The sequence below is a fragment of the Gopherus flavomarginatus genome, chromosome 21 (assembly GCF_025201925.1).
Source record: "Gopherus flavomarginatus isolate rGopFla2 chromosome 21, rGopFla2.mat.asm, whole genome shotgun sequence".
Classification (NCBI taxonomy): Eukaryota; Metazoa; Chordata; order Testudines; family Testudinidae; genus Gopherus; species Gopherus flavomarginatus.
In genome coordinates, this window is record NC_066637.1 from 22,847,355 (window position 1) to 22,862,662 (window position 15,308).

Genomic DNA, 15,308 nt, shown 5'->3' on the forward strand with positions numbered 1-15,308 from the left:
CTCTCCTGCGGTGAGAATGCCGTCGACACCAGAGGCAACACAGGCAGCGTGTGATATCCTCGCCCTTCCGGTGCCGGGTGCGCTGCCTGAGACGGGCCCCCGATCCCGAGAGAAGCCACTGCTGGGAGCCCATCAACCTTCCTCGGTCCGGCATAGTATCCGCTCCAAGGACGAGATAACTACCCGTTCCGAGGGGCCATCCCGGAGCCCACACCAGGCTTCCACTTTGTTGGCTGATTCGCCGAAGAGGGAGTCTCGAGGGTCCTCCAACAGAGGTTGCAGGCACCGAGACAAGAGACGTCGACGCTCTTCTTCCCACTGAAGCTATAGGAGCAGGTCTCGATGCTTTGGCACCGATGCTCAGACTCGAGTGTTCGCTCCTACAGACGTCGTGCTCGGAATGCCCCTCGACCTTCGTCGGCACCCAGGCTTCGTAGCCATGGTCACCGTGGGGAATCTAGAAGCAGTACCTCTGACGGATACACGTCTTCATCAACGAGGTCTAAATCTCAAAGTCGGCACTGACACGGCCGTATGGCACTGTGCGTTCCTCAGTGACTTCGGCACCCAGCCTCCCATCCCTGGGCCACACCGCCCCCCACAATCAAGCAGCTCCACTTGGTCTCCAGTCGGGTCAGTGCCAAGCGGCACCTTGACAAGGGCAGTGGTGTCAGTGGGCACTGTGGCCCCAAGTACCTGCACCAGCGAGACCCAGTTCAGTGGCCTGGGCATCACAGGTGCACTCTACGTCACCGCCTCGGCACCAGGAAAAGTCAACCAGTACCAAACCAGCGGCACCGCACAAGAATTGCTTAAGTGGGTGGGTTTGAATCTCCAGCTTCAGGCTGAGGAGAAGGAGGAGCCGTCGGACACCTTGTTCAACATGTTATCCTCCTCTGCCAGGGGGTGGCCAACATATTAACTTCACTGTGGCGAACCCCAGCCTCCTTGACATCAATTTCAAAAAAGACAGAGAGAAAGTATGTTGTGCCAGCAAAGGGGCACGAATACTTGTACTCACACCCAGCACCCAACTCTCTGATGGTGGAGTCTGTAAACCACTAGGAGAGACATGGTCAATCCGCACCCACCCCCAGGGGCAAAGATGCCAGGAGACTGGATACCTTCAGCAGGAAGGTTTATTCGTCGGCCAGCTTCCAGCTCAGTGTGGCAAATGACCAAGACCTACTGAGCCGATATCATTTAATTTGTGGGGGGGTCCCTGCCAAAGTTTGAACCCCTTCTCCAGGAAAGGGACAAGAGGGAGTTCAGAGCGGCAGCGGCAAAAACAGCTCTTCAAGCGGCTTCAGACACGGCAGATGCAGTGGCCCGTTCGATGGCCTCGAATGCGCATTCTATGAGAGCTCAGGCCTCGTCGGCCGCCTGTGTGGCTCACATCCGTATTCAGGACTGCCACATGGTCCTCTGTCCGCACCTTTTCGTTGCACTATGCAGTCGTCTCCCAAGCATGAGATGACACTGGGTTTGGTAGGGCAGTACTCCGTCCCGCTAACCTTTAAACTCCTGCCCACCTCCATCAGATATAGCTTGGAGTCACCTACTGTGGAATACACATAAGCAGTCACTCAAAGAAGAAAGGACAGTTACCTGTTCCGTAACTGGCGTTCTTTGAGATGTATTGCTCAGGTGTATTCCACATCCCGCCCTCCTTCCTCACTGTCGGAATTGTCTGGCAAGAAGGAACTGAGGGTGGGAGGAGTGTGCAGGTCCCCTTATAGCGCAATATAGAGGCACCACTCCAGGGGTTGCAGCGGTGCTCCCCCACTACAGGTACTGCTAAGGGAAAAACTTCCAGCACCAGTGCATGTGGCGAGCACGCACACTTACTGTGGAATACACCTGAGCAACATATCTCGAAGAACTCCAGTTACAGAACAGGTAACTGTCTTTTCCCTCGAGCTGCTGGCAGTGCTCCTACTAATATAGCCCAATATGCCGTTGGCCTTCGTGGCAACAAGGGCACACTGCTGACTCATATCCAGCTTCTCATCCACTGTAATCCCCAGGTCCTTTTCTCCAGAACTGTCGCTTAGCCAGTCGGTCCCCAGCCTGTAGCAGTGCATGGGATTCTTCCTTCCTAAGTGCAGGACTCTGCACTTGTCCTTGTTGTACCTCATCAGCTTTCTTTTGGCCCAATCCTCCAATTTGTCTAGGTCACTCTGGACCCTACTCCTACCCTCCAGCATATCTACCTCTCCCCTGCAGCTTAGTGTCATCTGCGAACTGGCTGTGAGTGCAGTTCATCCCATCATCCAGATCATTAATAAAGATGTTGAACAAAACCGGCCCCAGGACTGACCCCCGGGGCACTCCGCTGCCTAGTGACATGGTCTTTAGGGGTGATTTTTAAAGTTTTCAGCATCTTTTCATAACTTTAATTTCTCATGTCTGGAGGCTGAAGTGAAATTTGAGATGCATTAAAACATGAATCCCTATACATCGAGTAACCTCTATGCGCCGGAAGCGAAAATCAACTACAAGTGTGGGAGGTCGTATGCATTGAATAGACGGCACTGGGACTTTCAATAAAGTTTAGTTAATATATGTTTTTATTTTTTCACAAAATGTAAAAGATCAAGGTTCTCTGTAAAAACACAAATTCCGTGTTTTTCCACGGCAAATGGATTTCTAGGATCCCTGCTTATAAGGAAGAGCACCCTTTACTGAACCAAAAACACCCTGGATTTTCCTAGAGAGTCTCTCATCCAAACGGTGACCAAACCTTCTTGCCTTGTATATTTGCTGGGACAAGAACCTAAGGTGGAAGGTAATTGCATTGAGAATTTTTTTACCATCATAAGTCATAACAGTGATACTTGAGTAGTTTAATCTGTAAAATGTCTTTTATTTGGCTTCATTCAGGCCTGGCTGCAGTATAAATACAGCTCTTCACTCAGGGCCTGGCTAGCTTTGTCAGTTTCATTTTTGGAAAACTTAACTGTACCCAAGAAACTACTAGCTCCCCTTTGCAGTATCAGAGGGGTAGCCGTGTTAGTCTGGATCTGTAAAAGCAGCAAAGAGTCCTGTGACACCTTATAGACTAACAGACGTATTGGAGCATGAGCTTTCGTGGGTGAATACCCACTTCTTCAGATGCATGTAGTGGAAATTTCCAGGGGCAGGTGTATATATATGCAAGCAAGGTAGAGATAACAAGGTTAGTTCAATCAGGGAGGATGAGGCCCTGATTTAGCAGTTGAGGTGTGAAAACCAAGGGAGGAGAAACTGGTTTTGTAGTTGGCAAGCCATTCACAGTCTTTGTTTAATCCTGAGCTGATGGTGTCAAATTGGCAAAAAAAACTTCAGGACCAGACTTCAAAGAGAAACTGCTGAGCTTCAGTTCATCTGCAAATTTGACACCATCAGCTCAGGATTAAACAAAGACTGTGAATGGCTTGCCAACTACAAAACCAGTTTCTCCACCCTTGGTTTTCACACTTCAACTGCTAGAACAGGGCCTTATCCTCCCTGATTGAACTAACCTCATTATCTCTAGCTTGCCTGCATATATATACCTGCCCCTGGAAATTTCCACTACATGCATCTGACGAAGTGGGTATTCACCCATGAAAGCTCATGCTCCAAAACGTCTGTTAGTCCATAAGGTGCCACAGGATTCTTTGCTGCCTTTGCAGTATGTCTGTTTACTAGTCTGACTTTTTTAACAGTAATTTCTTACTGCTTGTTCCTGCTTTTTAGTTTGAATGATAGACGTGTATAATGTAATATTTAGAAGGGCAGTAGTTTCATCTTCAATAATGGTCAGACATGGCAGCCAAAAATGGATATTTGCTGAATTTTTTTAAGTGTACACCTCAAATATTGTCTCTTCAGTATACCAATAATGCAAAAAGAGCAGCAGCAGCAGCTTCACAAAGGCTTGATCTTCTTTAGTCCCACTGGAAAAGGGAAAGAGATACTGACATAATGGCCAGGAAGTACAGAAGGGAGCAGCAAGTGGCTCACCAAATCACATTTTCCCCACACCTGTCCTGTAGCCCGCAGAGGCTCCTTCACAATTCCACAGGATTTAGTAGGTGTAGACTTGGCATACTGGGGTATGAAGCCAATATCTGTGACATGCTTCCTTGGGGACCGAGTGAGTTTCCAATAGGATGTCAGCTCAAAAGTTAATGTTGCTGAAAGCAGCTGAGTTTCACCCTCATTTCCGTAAGGAGTATGGCCTTTAGTTTAGTAGGGAAAACTCATGTGATGAAGTTTTCGATACTACTGAAACCTCTCTTTCCAATGAAGACTCTGGCAGTGTAGTGTGCACATCACAACTTCCTTTCAATGTTATAACCTGTGTTTGATTGTGTGGATTTGTGTATGCATCTATCCGTTATTTTCTGTTGTTGGACACTGCATTGCAGCTGTACACTCAGAATGTGAAAACAAGACAAAAGTGAATCTCTCCCAGACTACTTTTATTTTTCTAGGTGCCAGGATGGTTTCTACCTTAAAGAATTTGGAGAAAGAATTTTTCTTTACACTTCCGTTGCAATTTTCAAAGGAGCCTTAAGGGAGTAAGATACCCAAATGATATTTAATTTTAATGGAAGTTGGGCACTTAGCTTCCTCCAGCTCCTTTGAAGATCCCAGCTTTTTAGTGTATCCCATCTGAGGTGTCAGTCAAGGTAGATGTGTGGATGGGAACTTCACCATGTGAATCTACTGGATCAGTTATTAATTTTTCATTGCAAAGCAAAAGTATGGGCATTTTACAATGATAAATGTTAAATTTGTTGCATTTTTTTCTCCCCATATGGTTTCTGGTTGGTGCCTTAAGGAGGATTTACTGATAGGAACACTTTCCCCACCCATCTACAAAGTTACTTGCAAAAGAGCCTTACTCTGAAAAATTGGAGTGGGTTTGGCATAGTCATTTATAGTTTCATAAAGAGTTTCTATTAGATTTCTGAGGGGAGATGCTGGCTTTTGTGGCTTTATGTAATCTCTGCACATACAACCCAAATCCAGAAGGGCATCTGCTTTGAATGTTTTGCCAGAGTGAATATTTGTCCTGTCAGATTGATGGCGATGGCGATGGTGAAGATATTTGTTCCCTCTGAGATAAGCTGTACCTAGAATTTCCTCAGTCCCGGTCAAGTGGCTTTCTGGCTACTTCTAAATTTTTAATCTGGCTACTTAAAAATATGTAACCTTTATCAGTCCTGCTGTAAACTGCGTAGGAACCAGTTATTCCTGTTCACCTTTGAGGGTGAAGAAAAATCATTTTCTTTCTCATCTCATTATCATTCAACGGGTATAATACATAAGCCTCTTCTGTAGAAGATATTGGATATCTTGCACACAAATATATATCCAATCTAGATTATTTTTCTAAATTTTGATTACAAATATTAATGTTTTTGTGGGGTTTCATTGAACCAACAAGTTCATAGTCAATCAGGGTGGCTAGCTCTTACATCCATCAAGATTTTGCCTTTTGATATATACAGTTGTCTCTGCAAATTCTAATGTTTTCTAATGGTTTGATCAAAAAATATCAAAGATTTTTGAAATTGCTTATCATTTCCAAATGGAGTTAGCCAGTTCTTTTACACAGCTTTTTTTTGGGGGGGAGGGGGCCATGGGAGGGGCTGATTGTACCCCAGTTATTGAAAATTATTCCCAGGAGCATTTTTGCTGTACTTAGAAGAAACCGATGAATGAAGTGTGTTAATGACTGTGCTGTCTTTTCTTGCTGTTAATCGTAATCGTCTTTTTCCCCTCCCTTTCCTGCTGCCTTTTTCCTTCTTCCTCTTCCCATGTACTTTTTGAATTTATTCAATTGGTCTGTGTTTATTTTTTCCTGCCTTTTGTTTTTCTTTTATCTCCCACCCTACTCTCGTCTCCCCCTCTTGCTTGCTTGTGTTCCATGTTGCTAGTTTTTATGTTCGCATGCTCATTATCACCCTTTTTTGTACTTCAAATCCCAGCAGCTGTCGAGCCAGGTGCCAGAGCACAGCCCTGTGGTTTATGGGACTGTGGAGAACGCTCATCTCGCCGCCAGCACCTCTGTCACTGCAACTAGCGACCCGAAGCAAGGTTTGTTAATGTATATTTTCTCCCTGGTATTTTTAGTCATTTGTTTCCTCTCTCATAAGTCTGACTTTTAATAAGCCTGTAAGCAAGAAGGGTGGCTAGCACCAGAAATAGAAGCTTCTCTTTTGAACCTTTGACAAAGCTGGTCTATTATTTACAGATTCATTGCAATTTGTCAAAGCAGAATTGGGTAAAAACTGTTTCACTAAACTTCATTCTTCCAAAACATTGTTCCAGAGCAGCTGGTAGGGTGAACCTCCTTTTTCTCCTCCAAACAATCCTTTCTTCAAAGCCAGCAAAATTATTGCGAGTAAAATGGTCACTGGGACAGAGGAATTTCTCAAGTACATCATTTAAACATATATTAGCCACAGAGATATCAGCCGCAGAGAGATCATTTACCCAGCACATCGTAATGGTTCCTGTAGAGCTGTTTGTTCATCTCGTGCCAGCATCCTCAGTACATCTATAGAAGATATTAGAGAATTGTTATTGCTATTGTGTAAATGTGTGAAGTAAAGGCTTGCCAAATTTAACTTTCTACTTAGAGCTATTTTCAAATTGTACAGGTGAAAATAGTGTCTTAAAATGATTAAATTTAATTCTTATCTACAAAAATATGAATGCAATTTATAAAATTTGTATTTAAAATAGAAATTATCCTTGGACTTAGACACTGCATGCAAGTTTCTTCCCACAATTAAACTTTACATCCAGTTAGAAACCCTTAAAAAACTTGGGTTTATAATGTAAGTGCTGTGCTCTGCAGTATTAAGTGTATTGGTAACATATAGCCCAGGCATTCCAGTTCTCCACATTAATTCATAGCGTTTATGCTTCTGCCGACAGCAGTGGGTACTTGAAAATTGAGAAGCGCTATCTTTTTCTGTGTGCACTTCCCAAAAGCTTTGTACCTAAGTAGATTTTTAAAAGTGCATGCTAGAGGAAGAAAAGCTGATCACAAAAGATTTAGAATTGTAACCAGGGAGGCAAAAGATGCTGGCTTTTAAATTTTCAGAGATACTACACATCCAGGTACTAGCATGACCACTGGTTGACAGAAGTAGTAAAATGTCCCTGAAAATGTTGCTATTGGCAGGCGCAGTTTAGATGTTTGTTTTTTCCTCAGTTTAGATATATTCCGTAAATATAAGTGTAGAGTATTACAATTCTATGTGTAAAGATTCCACATCCTCCCTTTATTAAAAAGTTGTGGATAAATTTAATATGCATGAAACTGACACTTGTTTGTATTGTAACAGACGTCTTGGAGCATGAGCTTTTGTGGGTGAATATCCACTTCATCAGATGCATGTAGTGGAAATTTCCAGGGGCAGGTATATATATATGCAAGCAAGCTAGAGATAACAAGGTTAGTTCAATCAGGGAAGATGAGGCCCTGTTCTAGCAGTTGAGATGTGAAAACCAAGGGAGGAGAAACTGGTTTTGTAGTTGGCAAGCCATTCACAGTCTTTGTTTAATCCTGAGCTGATGGTGTCAAATTTGCAGATGAACTAAAGCTCAGCAGTTTCTCTTTGAAGTCTGGTCCTGAAGTATTTTTGCTGCAGGATGGCCACCTTAAGGTCGGCTATAGTGTGGCCAGGGAGGTTGAAGTGTTCTCCTACAGGTTTTTGTATATTGCCATTCCTAATATCTGATTTGTCTCCGTTTATCTTTTTCCGTAGCGACTGTCCAGTTTGGCCGATGTACATAGCAGAGGGGCATTGCTGGCATATGATGGTATATTACATTGGTGGATGTGCAGGTGATTGAATCGGTGATGGTGTGGCTGATCTGGTTAGGTCCTGTGATGGTGTCACTGATGTAGATATGTGGGCAGAGTTGGCATCGAGGTTTGTTGCATGGATTGGTTCCTACAGTCTCTACGGAAAAAGATAAATGGACACAATCAGATATTAGGAATGGCAGTATACAAAAACCTGTAGAAGGACTTACACTTTTGTCCTTACACTTAGAAACAGAAGACTAGAAGGTAGAAACTGCTTCTCCAAAGCTCAGAGAAAACAGGCAGGCAGACAAAAGACTTAGACACTCAATTCCCTCCACCCAAAGTTGAAAAAATCCGGTTTCCTGATTGGTCCTCTGGTCAGGTGCTTCAGGTGAAAGAGACATTAACCCTTAGCTATCTGTTTATGACAGACCCTCTCGGCTATGAGAGTGATTTTTCTATCTTCTGGCTTTCTAATCTTCTATTTCCAAGTTGTAAGTACAAAGATAGTAAGACAATAAGGTTTATATTGGTTTTTTTTTTTTTTGTATTTACATGTGTGTAGTTGCTGGAATGTGTTAAATTGTATTCATTTTGGATAAGGCTGTTTATTCATTTTTTTTCTTTTAAGCAAATGACCCTGTATTTGTCACCTTAATACAGAGAGACCATTTTTATGTATTTTTTCTTTCTTTTTATATAAAGCTTTCTTTTTAAGAGCGGTTGGAGTTTTTCTTTAGTGGTGACTCCAGGGAATTGAGTCTGCAGCTCACCAGGGAATTGATGGGAGGAAGAAGTCGGGGGAAAATCTCTTTGTGTTAGATTTACTAAGCCTGACTTTGCATACCCTCTGGGTGAGGGGGGAAGTACTAGTGTTTCCAGGACTGGAAACAGGGAGGGTGGAGTCCCTCTGTTTTGATTCACGGAGCTTGCTTCTGTATATCTCTCCAGGAACCCAGGGAGGGAACACCCGGAGGGGGGAAGGGAAATGGTTTATTCCCCTTTGTTGTGAGACTCAAGGAATCTGAGTCTTGGGGTCCCCCAGAGAAGGTTTTGGGGAGACCACAGTGAGCTAGGCACTGTATAATCCCTGGCTGGTGGCAGCTTTACCAGGTCCAAGCTGGTAACTAAGCTTGGAGGTTTTCATGCTAACACCCATATTTTGGACGCTAAGGTCCAGATCTGGGAAAAATGTTATGACATGAGTGGCAGCGTTGTGGGATAGATAGAATCCAGAAGCCAGTAGGAATAATATATTTTTCTTTTCTCTGCTAGGGGCTTTTAAGCAGAGAGGGTTTGGTTTTAAAAGGAACCAGAATTTTTTTTTCTGCTCTCTCTTGCAGTTTTGGCTTGCATATTAAGCAAGGAACCATTAAAGAACTATTAAGGGTCTTTTGTGAGACAATAGTACTCCCATTGAGAGTCAAGTATCCAGCAATACACATGCAAATAAAGTGGTTTTTCTGGTTTACTTTACATTTAAAAGATTAGCTAGAGGAAGAAAGGGAAAAAGGCACTGTTGCTAGGCAGACCCCAGGAGGCAACAGAGCCAGCAGTTCAGACAATAAACACCAGAGGGAACCCCAACACAAGAAAACAGGAACCATGCCTTCCAAGACAAAAATGGAGGCTGAAGAACAAATCAAAGAAGCAGACCACAGGCAACAACTGGAACAAAGAGAAAAAGAGGTGGAGCTGAAAGAAAGAGAAGAACAGATCAAACAGGCAGCCCATAAAAGAGAACAAGAAGCCAAAAATGCAGCCCACCACAGAAAACTAGAAGAAGAGGTGGCCCACCGCCGAGAAATGGAAAAACAACAAAAAGAAAGTGAAGAGAGGGAAAAACAGAGAAAACATGAACTGGACTTAGCGCAGGCTGGGCAGCATGCTCCAGCCAATCCTAACAACCCTTCGCCAATTATGGTTCCACATCCCAAGAAATTTCCCACCTACAAGGCAGGTGATGACAATGAGGCCTTCTTGGAAAATTTTGAAAGAGCCTGTCTTGGGTACAGCATCCTTGAAGACCAGTACATGGTAGAATTGAGGCCACAGCTCAGTGAACCTTTAGCAGAGGTGGCGGCTGAAATGCCTAAGGAGAAAATGAACGACTTATAAACTTTTTCAAACCAAGGCCAGATACAGAATGGGGATAACTCCGGATCATGCCCGTTGGCGTTTCAGAACCCAAAAGTGGAAACCAGATGTGTCATTTCCGAAACACGCCTACTACGTTGGGAAAAATTATGAGGCCTGGTTATCAGGAAACAATGTTAAATCCATAGACGAACTGCACCTCCTCATACAAATGGAGCAGTTCTTGGATGGTGTTCCTGAGGACATAACACGGTACATACAAGATGGAAAACCCAAAAATCTCACCGAGGCGGGGGAGATTGGAGCCAGATGGATGGAAGTGGCAGAAAGCAAAAAAGCTACTGTCAAGGGGAGCGAATACCCCAGAGGGCACACCGACAATAGACCCTACAACCGAGGGCAGCCAAAGACCCCACCTACAACCCAAGGAAAGCCACAGACACCCTATTCTTCCACCTCTCCAGTCTCCAGTAACTCACCTCACCAGTGACCAGTCAGCTGGAAGATGCTTTAAGTGTAATGAACTGGGACATATAAAGACCAACTGCCCAAAGAACCCAAACCGAGTGCAGTTCATTACACCACCATCACACCAAAGATTCCCAGGCCCAGATGCCTCTCAAATACCCTTGGAGCGAAGGGAAACTTTGAGAGTGGGCGGAAAGAAGGTTACTGCGTGGAGAGACACGGGGGCACAAGTGTCAGCTATCCACCAATCCTTCGTAGACCCCAGATTCATCAACCCAAAGGCCCAAGTGACAATTTACCCCTTCATGTCACAAGCTGTAGACTTGCCTACAGCTGAACTGCCGGTCCAGTACAAAGGCTGGTCAGGAATGTGGACTTTTGCAGTCTATGACAATTATTCCATCCCCATGCTACTGGGGGAAGACTTGGCCAACCAAGTGAAGCGGGCCAAGAGAGTGGGAATGGTTACACGTAGCCAAACCAGACAAGCTTCCAGACCCATTCCTGTTCCTCAACCGTCCACAGACTCCTCGTCTGTGTTATCAGAGACCCAGACAGAGGTAGTGGACCCGGATTCCATGCCAACCACTGAAACAGCCACAGCACCTCCAGTCCGAGACCCGGAACTGGAACAGCAACCAGCACCAGCAATTGCAACCACATCTTCAAACTCAACGCCAGAGGGTGCCAGCGAGCCAGACTGAGCAGGAAGCAGATGACAGCCTGCAGAAAGCTTGGGCGGCGTCACGGAGCACCCCACCGCCTCTCAGCTCTTCTAATCGATCCCGGTTTGTTATAGACCAAGGACTTTTATACAAGGAGATTCTTTCTGGTGGACACCGGGAAGAATGGCAGCCGCAAAAACAGTTGGTGGTTCCAACTAAGTACCGGGAAAAGCTCTTGAGCTTAGCCCATGATCATCCCAGTGGCCGTGCTGGGGTGAACAGAACCAAGGACCGGTTGGGGAAGTCCTTCCACTGGGAGGGGATGGGCATGGACGTTGCCAAGTATGTCCGGTCTTGTGAGGTATGCCAAAGTGGGAAAGCCCCAAGACCAGGTCAAGGCCCCTCTCCAGCCACTCCCCGTAATTGAGGTCCCATTTCAGCGAGTAGCTGTGAATATTCTGGGTCCTTTCCCAAAAAAGACACCCAGAGGAAAGCAGTACGTACTGACTTTAGTGGACTTTGCTACCCGATGGCCGGAAGCAGCAGCTCTAGGCAACACCAGGGCTAACACTGTGTGCCTGGCCCTAACAGACATTTTTGCCAGGGTAGGTTGGCCCTCCGACATCCTTACAGATTCAGGATCTAATTTCCTGGCAGGGACCATGAAAAAACTGTGGGAAACTCATGGGGTGAACCACTTGGTTGCCACCCCGTACCACCATCAAACCAATGGCCTGGTGGAAAGGTTTAATGGAACTTTGGGGGCCATGATACGTAAATTCATCAATGAACACTCCAATAACTGGGACCTAGTGTTGCAGCAGTTGCTGTTTGCCTACAGGGCTGCACCACATCCCAGTTTAGGGTTTTCACCGTTTGAACTTGTGTATGGTCACGAGGTTAAGGGGCCATTACAGTTGGTGAAGCAGCAATGGGAAGGGTTTACGCCTTCTCCAGGGACTAACATTCTGGACTTTGTAAGCAACCTACAAAACCATCTCCAACACCCTTTAGCCCTTGCTAAAGAAAACCTAAAGGATGCTCAGGAAGAGCAAAAGGCCTGGTATGACAAACATACCAGAGAACGTTCCTTCAAGGTAGGAGACCAGGTTATGGTCTTGAAGGTGCAACAGGCCCATAAGATGGAAGCATCATGGGAAGGGCCGTTCACAGTCCAAGAGCGCCTGAGAACTGTGAACTACCTCATAGCATTTCCCAATTCCTCACTAAAGCCCAGAGTGTACCATGTTAATTCTCTCAAGCCTTTCTATTCCAGAGACTTACAGGTTTGTCAGTTTACAGTCCAGGGAGATGATGCTGAGTGGCCTGAAGGTGTCTACTATGATGGGAAAAAAGACGGTGGTGTGGAAGAGGTGAACCTCTCAACCATCCTGGAACGTCTGCAGCAGTGACAAATCAAGGAGCTGTGCACTAGCTTCGCCCCATTGTTCTCAGCCACCCCAGGACGGACTGAACGGGCATACCACTCCATTGACACAGGTAATGCTCACCCCATTAGAACACCACCCTACCAGGTGTCTCCTCATGCCCAAGCTGCTATAGAACGGGAGATCCAGAACATGCTACAGATGGGTATAATCCACTCATCTACCAGTGCATGGGCATCTCCAGTGGTTCTGGTACCCAAACCAGATGGGGAAATACGCTTTTGCGTGGACTACCATAAGCTAAATGCGGTAACTCGTCCGGACAACTATCCAGTGCCACACACCGATGAGCTATTGGAGAAGTTGGGACGTGCCCAGTTCATCTCTACAATAGACTTACCAAGGGGTACTGGCAAGTACCGCTAGATGAACCTGCCAAGGAAAGGTCAGCATTCGTCACCCATGCGGGGGTGTATGAATTCAATGTCCTTCCTTTCGGGCTGCGAAATGCACCCGCCACCTTCCAGAGGCTGGTAGATGGTCTACTAGCAGTACTGGGAGAATATGCAGTTGCCTACCTCGATGATGTGGCCATTTTTTCAGACTCCTGGCCCAAACACCTAGAACACCTGGAAAAGGTCTTCGAGCGCATCAGGCAGGCCGGACTAACTGTTAAGGCCAAAAAGTGTCAAATAGGCCAAAACAGAGTGACTTACCTGAGACACCAGGTGGGTCGAGGAACCATAATCCCCCTACAGGCCAAGGTGGATGCTATCCAAAAGTGGCCTGTCCCAAAGTCAAAGAAACAGGTCCAATCCTTCTTAGACTTGGCTGGGTACTACAGGCAATTTGTACCACACTACAGCCAAATCGCTGCCCCACTGACCGACCTGACCAAAAAGACCCAGCCAAATGCAGTTAAGTGGACTGATGAGTGTCAAAAGGCCTTTACCCAACTTAAGGCAACGTTCATGTCTGACCCTGTGCTCAGGGCCTCGGACTTTGACAAGCCATTCCTAGTAACCACGGATGCATCTGAGCGTGGTATAGGAGCAGTTCTCATGCAGGAAGCAACGGATCACAACTTCCATCCTGTCGCGTTTCTCAGCAAAAAAACTGTCTGAGAGGGAAAGTCACTGGTCAGTCAGTGAAAAGGAATGCTATGCCATTGTGTACACCCTGGAAAAGCTACGCCCATATGTTTGTGGACAGCGGTTCCAGCTACAAACTGACCATGCTGCACTAAAGTGGCTTCATACTGCCAAGGGGAACAACAAGAAACTTCTTCGTTGGAGTTTAGCTCTCCAAGATTTTGATTTTGAAATTCAGCACATCTCAGGAGCTTCTAACAAAGTAGCTGATGCACTCTCCCGTGAGAGTTTCCCAGAATCCAGTAGTTAAAAAGTGTTCTTAAAATGTAAAAGTCTGTTAGTTATATACTTAGTGGTATATGTAAAGGTGCATGTGTTGTATTAATCTGTTTATTTTAAAGTTCTAGGAAGAAATCGCCGCCAGTGAGCTTCCCCACTGTCTGCAATTTGGGAGGCGTTTCATAAACAGATAGCTAAGGGTTAATGTCTCTTTCACCTGAAAAGGAGTAACCTGAAACACCTGACCAGAGGACCAATCAGGAAACAAGACTTTTTCAAATCTGGGTGGAGGGAAGTTTTGGGTGTGAATTCTTTGTTCTTTGTCTTGTGTCTGACCCTCTCGGCTATGAGAGTGATTTTTCTATCTCCTGGCTTTCTAATCTTCTGTTTCCAAGTTGTAAGTACAAAGATAGTAAGACAATAAGGTTTATATTGTTTTTTTTTTTTTGTATTTACATGTGTGTAGTTGCTGGAATGTGTTAAATTGTATTCATTTTGGATAAGGCTGTTTATTCATTTTTTTTCTTTTAAGCAAATGACCCTGTATTTGTCACCTTAATACAGAGAGACCATTTTTATGTATTTTTTCTTTCTTTTTATATAAAGCTTTCTTTTTAAGAGCGGTTGGAGTTTTTCTTTAGTGGTGACTCCAGGGAATTGAGTCTGCAGCTCACCAGGGAATTGGTGGGAGGAAGAAGTCGGGGGAAAATCTCTTTGTGTTAGATTTACTAAGCCTGACTTTGCATACCCTCTGGGTGAGGGGGGAAGTACTGGTGTTTCCAGGACTGGAAACAGGGAGGGTGGGGTCCCTCTGTTTTGATTCACGGAGCTTGCTTCTGTATATCTCTCCAGGAACCCAGGGAGGGAACACCCGGAGGGGGGAAGGGAAATGGTTTATTCCCCTTTGTTGTGAGACTCAAGGAATCTGAGTCTTGGGGTCCCCCAGGGAAGGTTTTGGGGAGACCACAGTGAGCTAGGCACTGTATAATCCCTGGCTGGTGGCAGCTTTACCAGGTCCAAGCTGGTAACTAAGCTTGGAGGTTTTCATGCTAACACCCATATTTTGGATGCTAAGGTCCAGATCTGGGAAAAATGTTATGACAGTTGCACTTCTTCATGTTGACTTTGAAGGTGTCTTTGAAGTGTCTTTTTTTCCCTCCCCATATCTGTTGGCCTTGGCTGAGTTGTGAGAACACGACCTGCTTCAGAAGTCGATTATCTGGCATTCGAACAATGTCACCAGCCCAATTGAATTGGTAATGATAATCATAGCTTCAATGCAGGAGTTTTTGGCTTGAGACAAAATGCTGATGTTAGTGCATTGATCATCCCACTTGATTTGGAACATCCTGTGGAGGACCCATAAACGGTATCATTCAAGAGCCTTGAGATGTCTATTGTATGTGACCATGTTTTGGCACTGTATAGGAGAGCAGGAATAATGACAGCCTGCTACTTGGTAAGCTTTGTTTAGTTCTTGAAGTCATGATCTCCAAAGACATTTTCTCAAGTGTCTGAAAGC

The 15,308-nt window shown here is 45.2% G+C and overlaps 1 protein-coding gene across 25 annotated transcripts in view; it reads left to right on the forward strand.

The window, feature by feature from the left end:
* EIF4G3 (eukaryotic translation initiation factor 4 gamma 3) overlaps positions 1 to 15,308 on the forward strand; it is a 529,091-nt gene that overhangs the window by 355,698 nt on the left and 158,085 nt on the right. For 19 of the 25 annotated variants that reach the window (XR_007770674.1, XM_050931156.1, XM_050931132.1 and 16 more), the window contains one exon: positions 5,964 to 6,072. Coding sequence is in view for 24 of the 25 variants with exons in the window: in XM_050931156.1 (XP_050787113.1) it covers positions 5,964 to 6,072 (109 nt within the window). In the remaining variant the exon portion in view is untranslated. The remainder of the gene's footprint in view (positions 1 to 5,963; positions 6,073 to 15,308) is intronic. The other 6 variants (XM_050931133.1, XM_050931140.1, XM_050931149.1 and 3 more) reach the window with 1 other exon arrangement.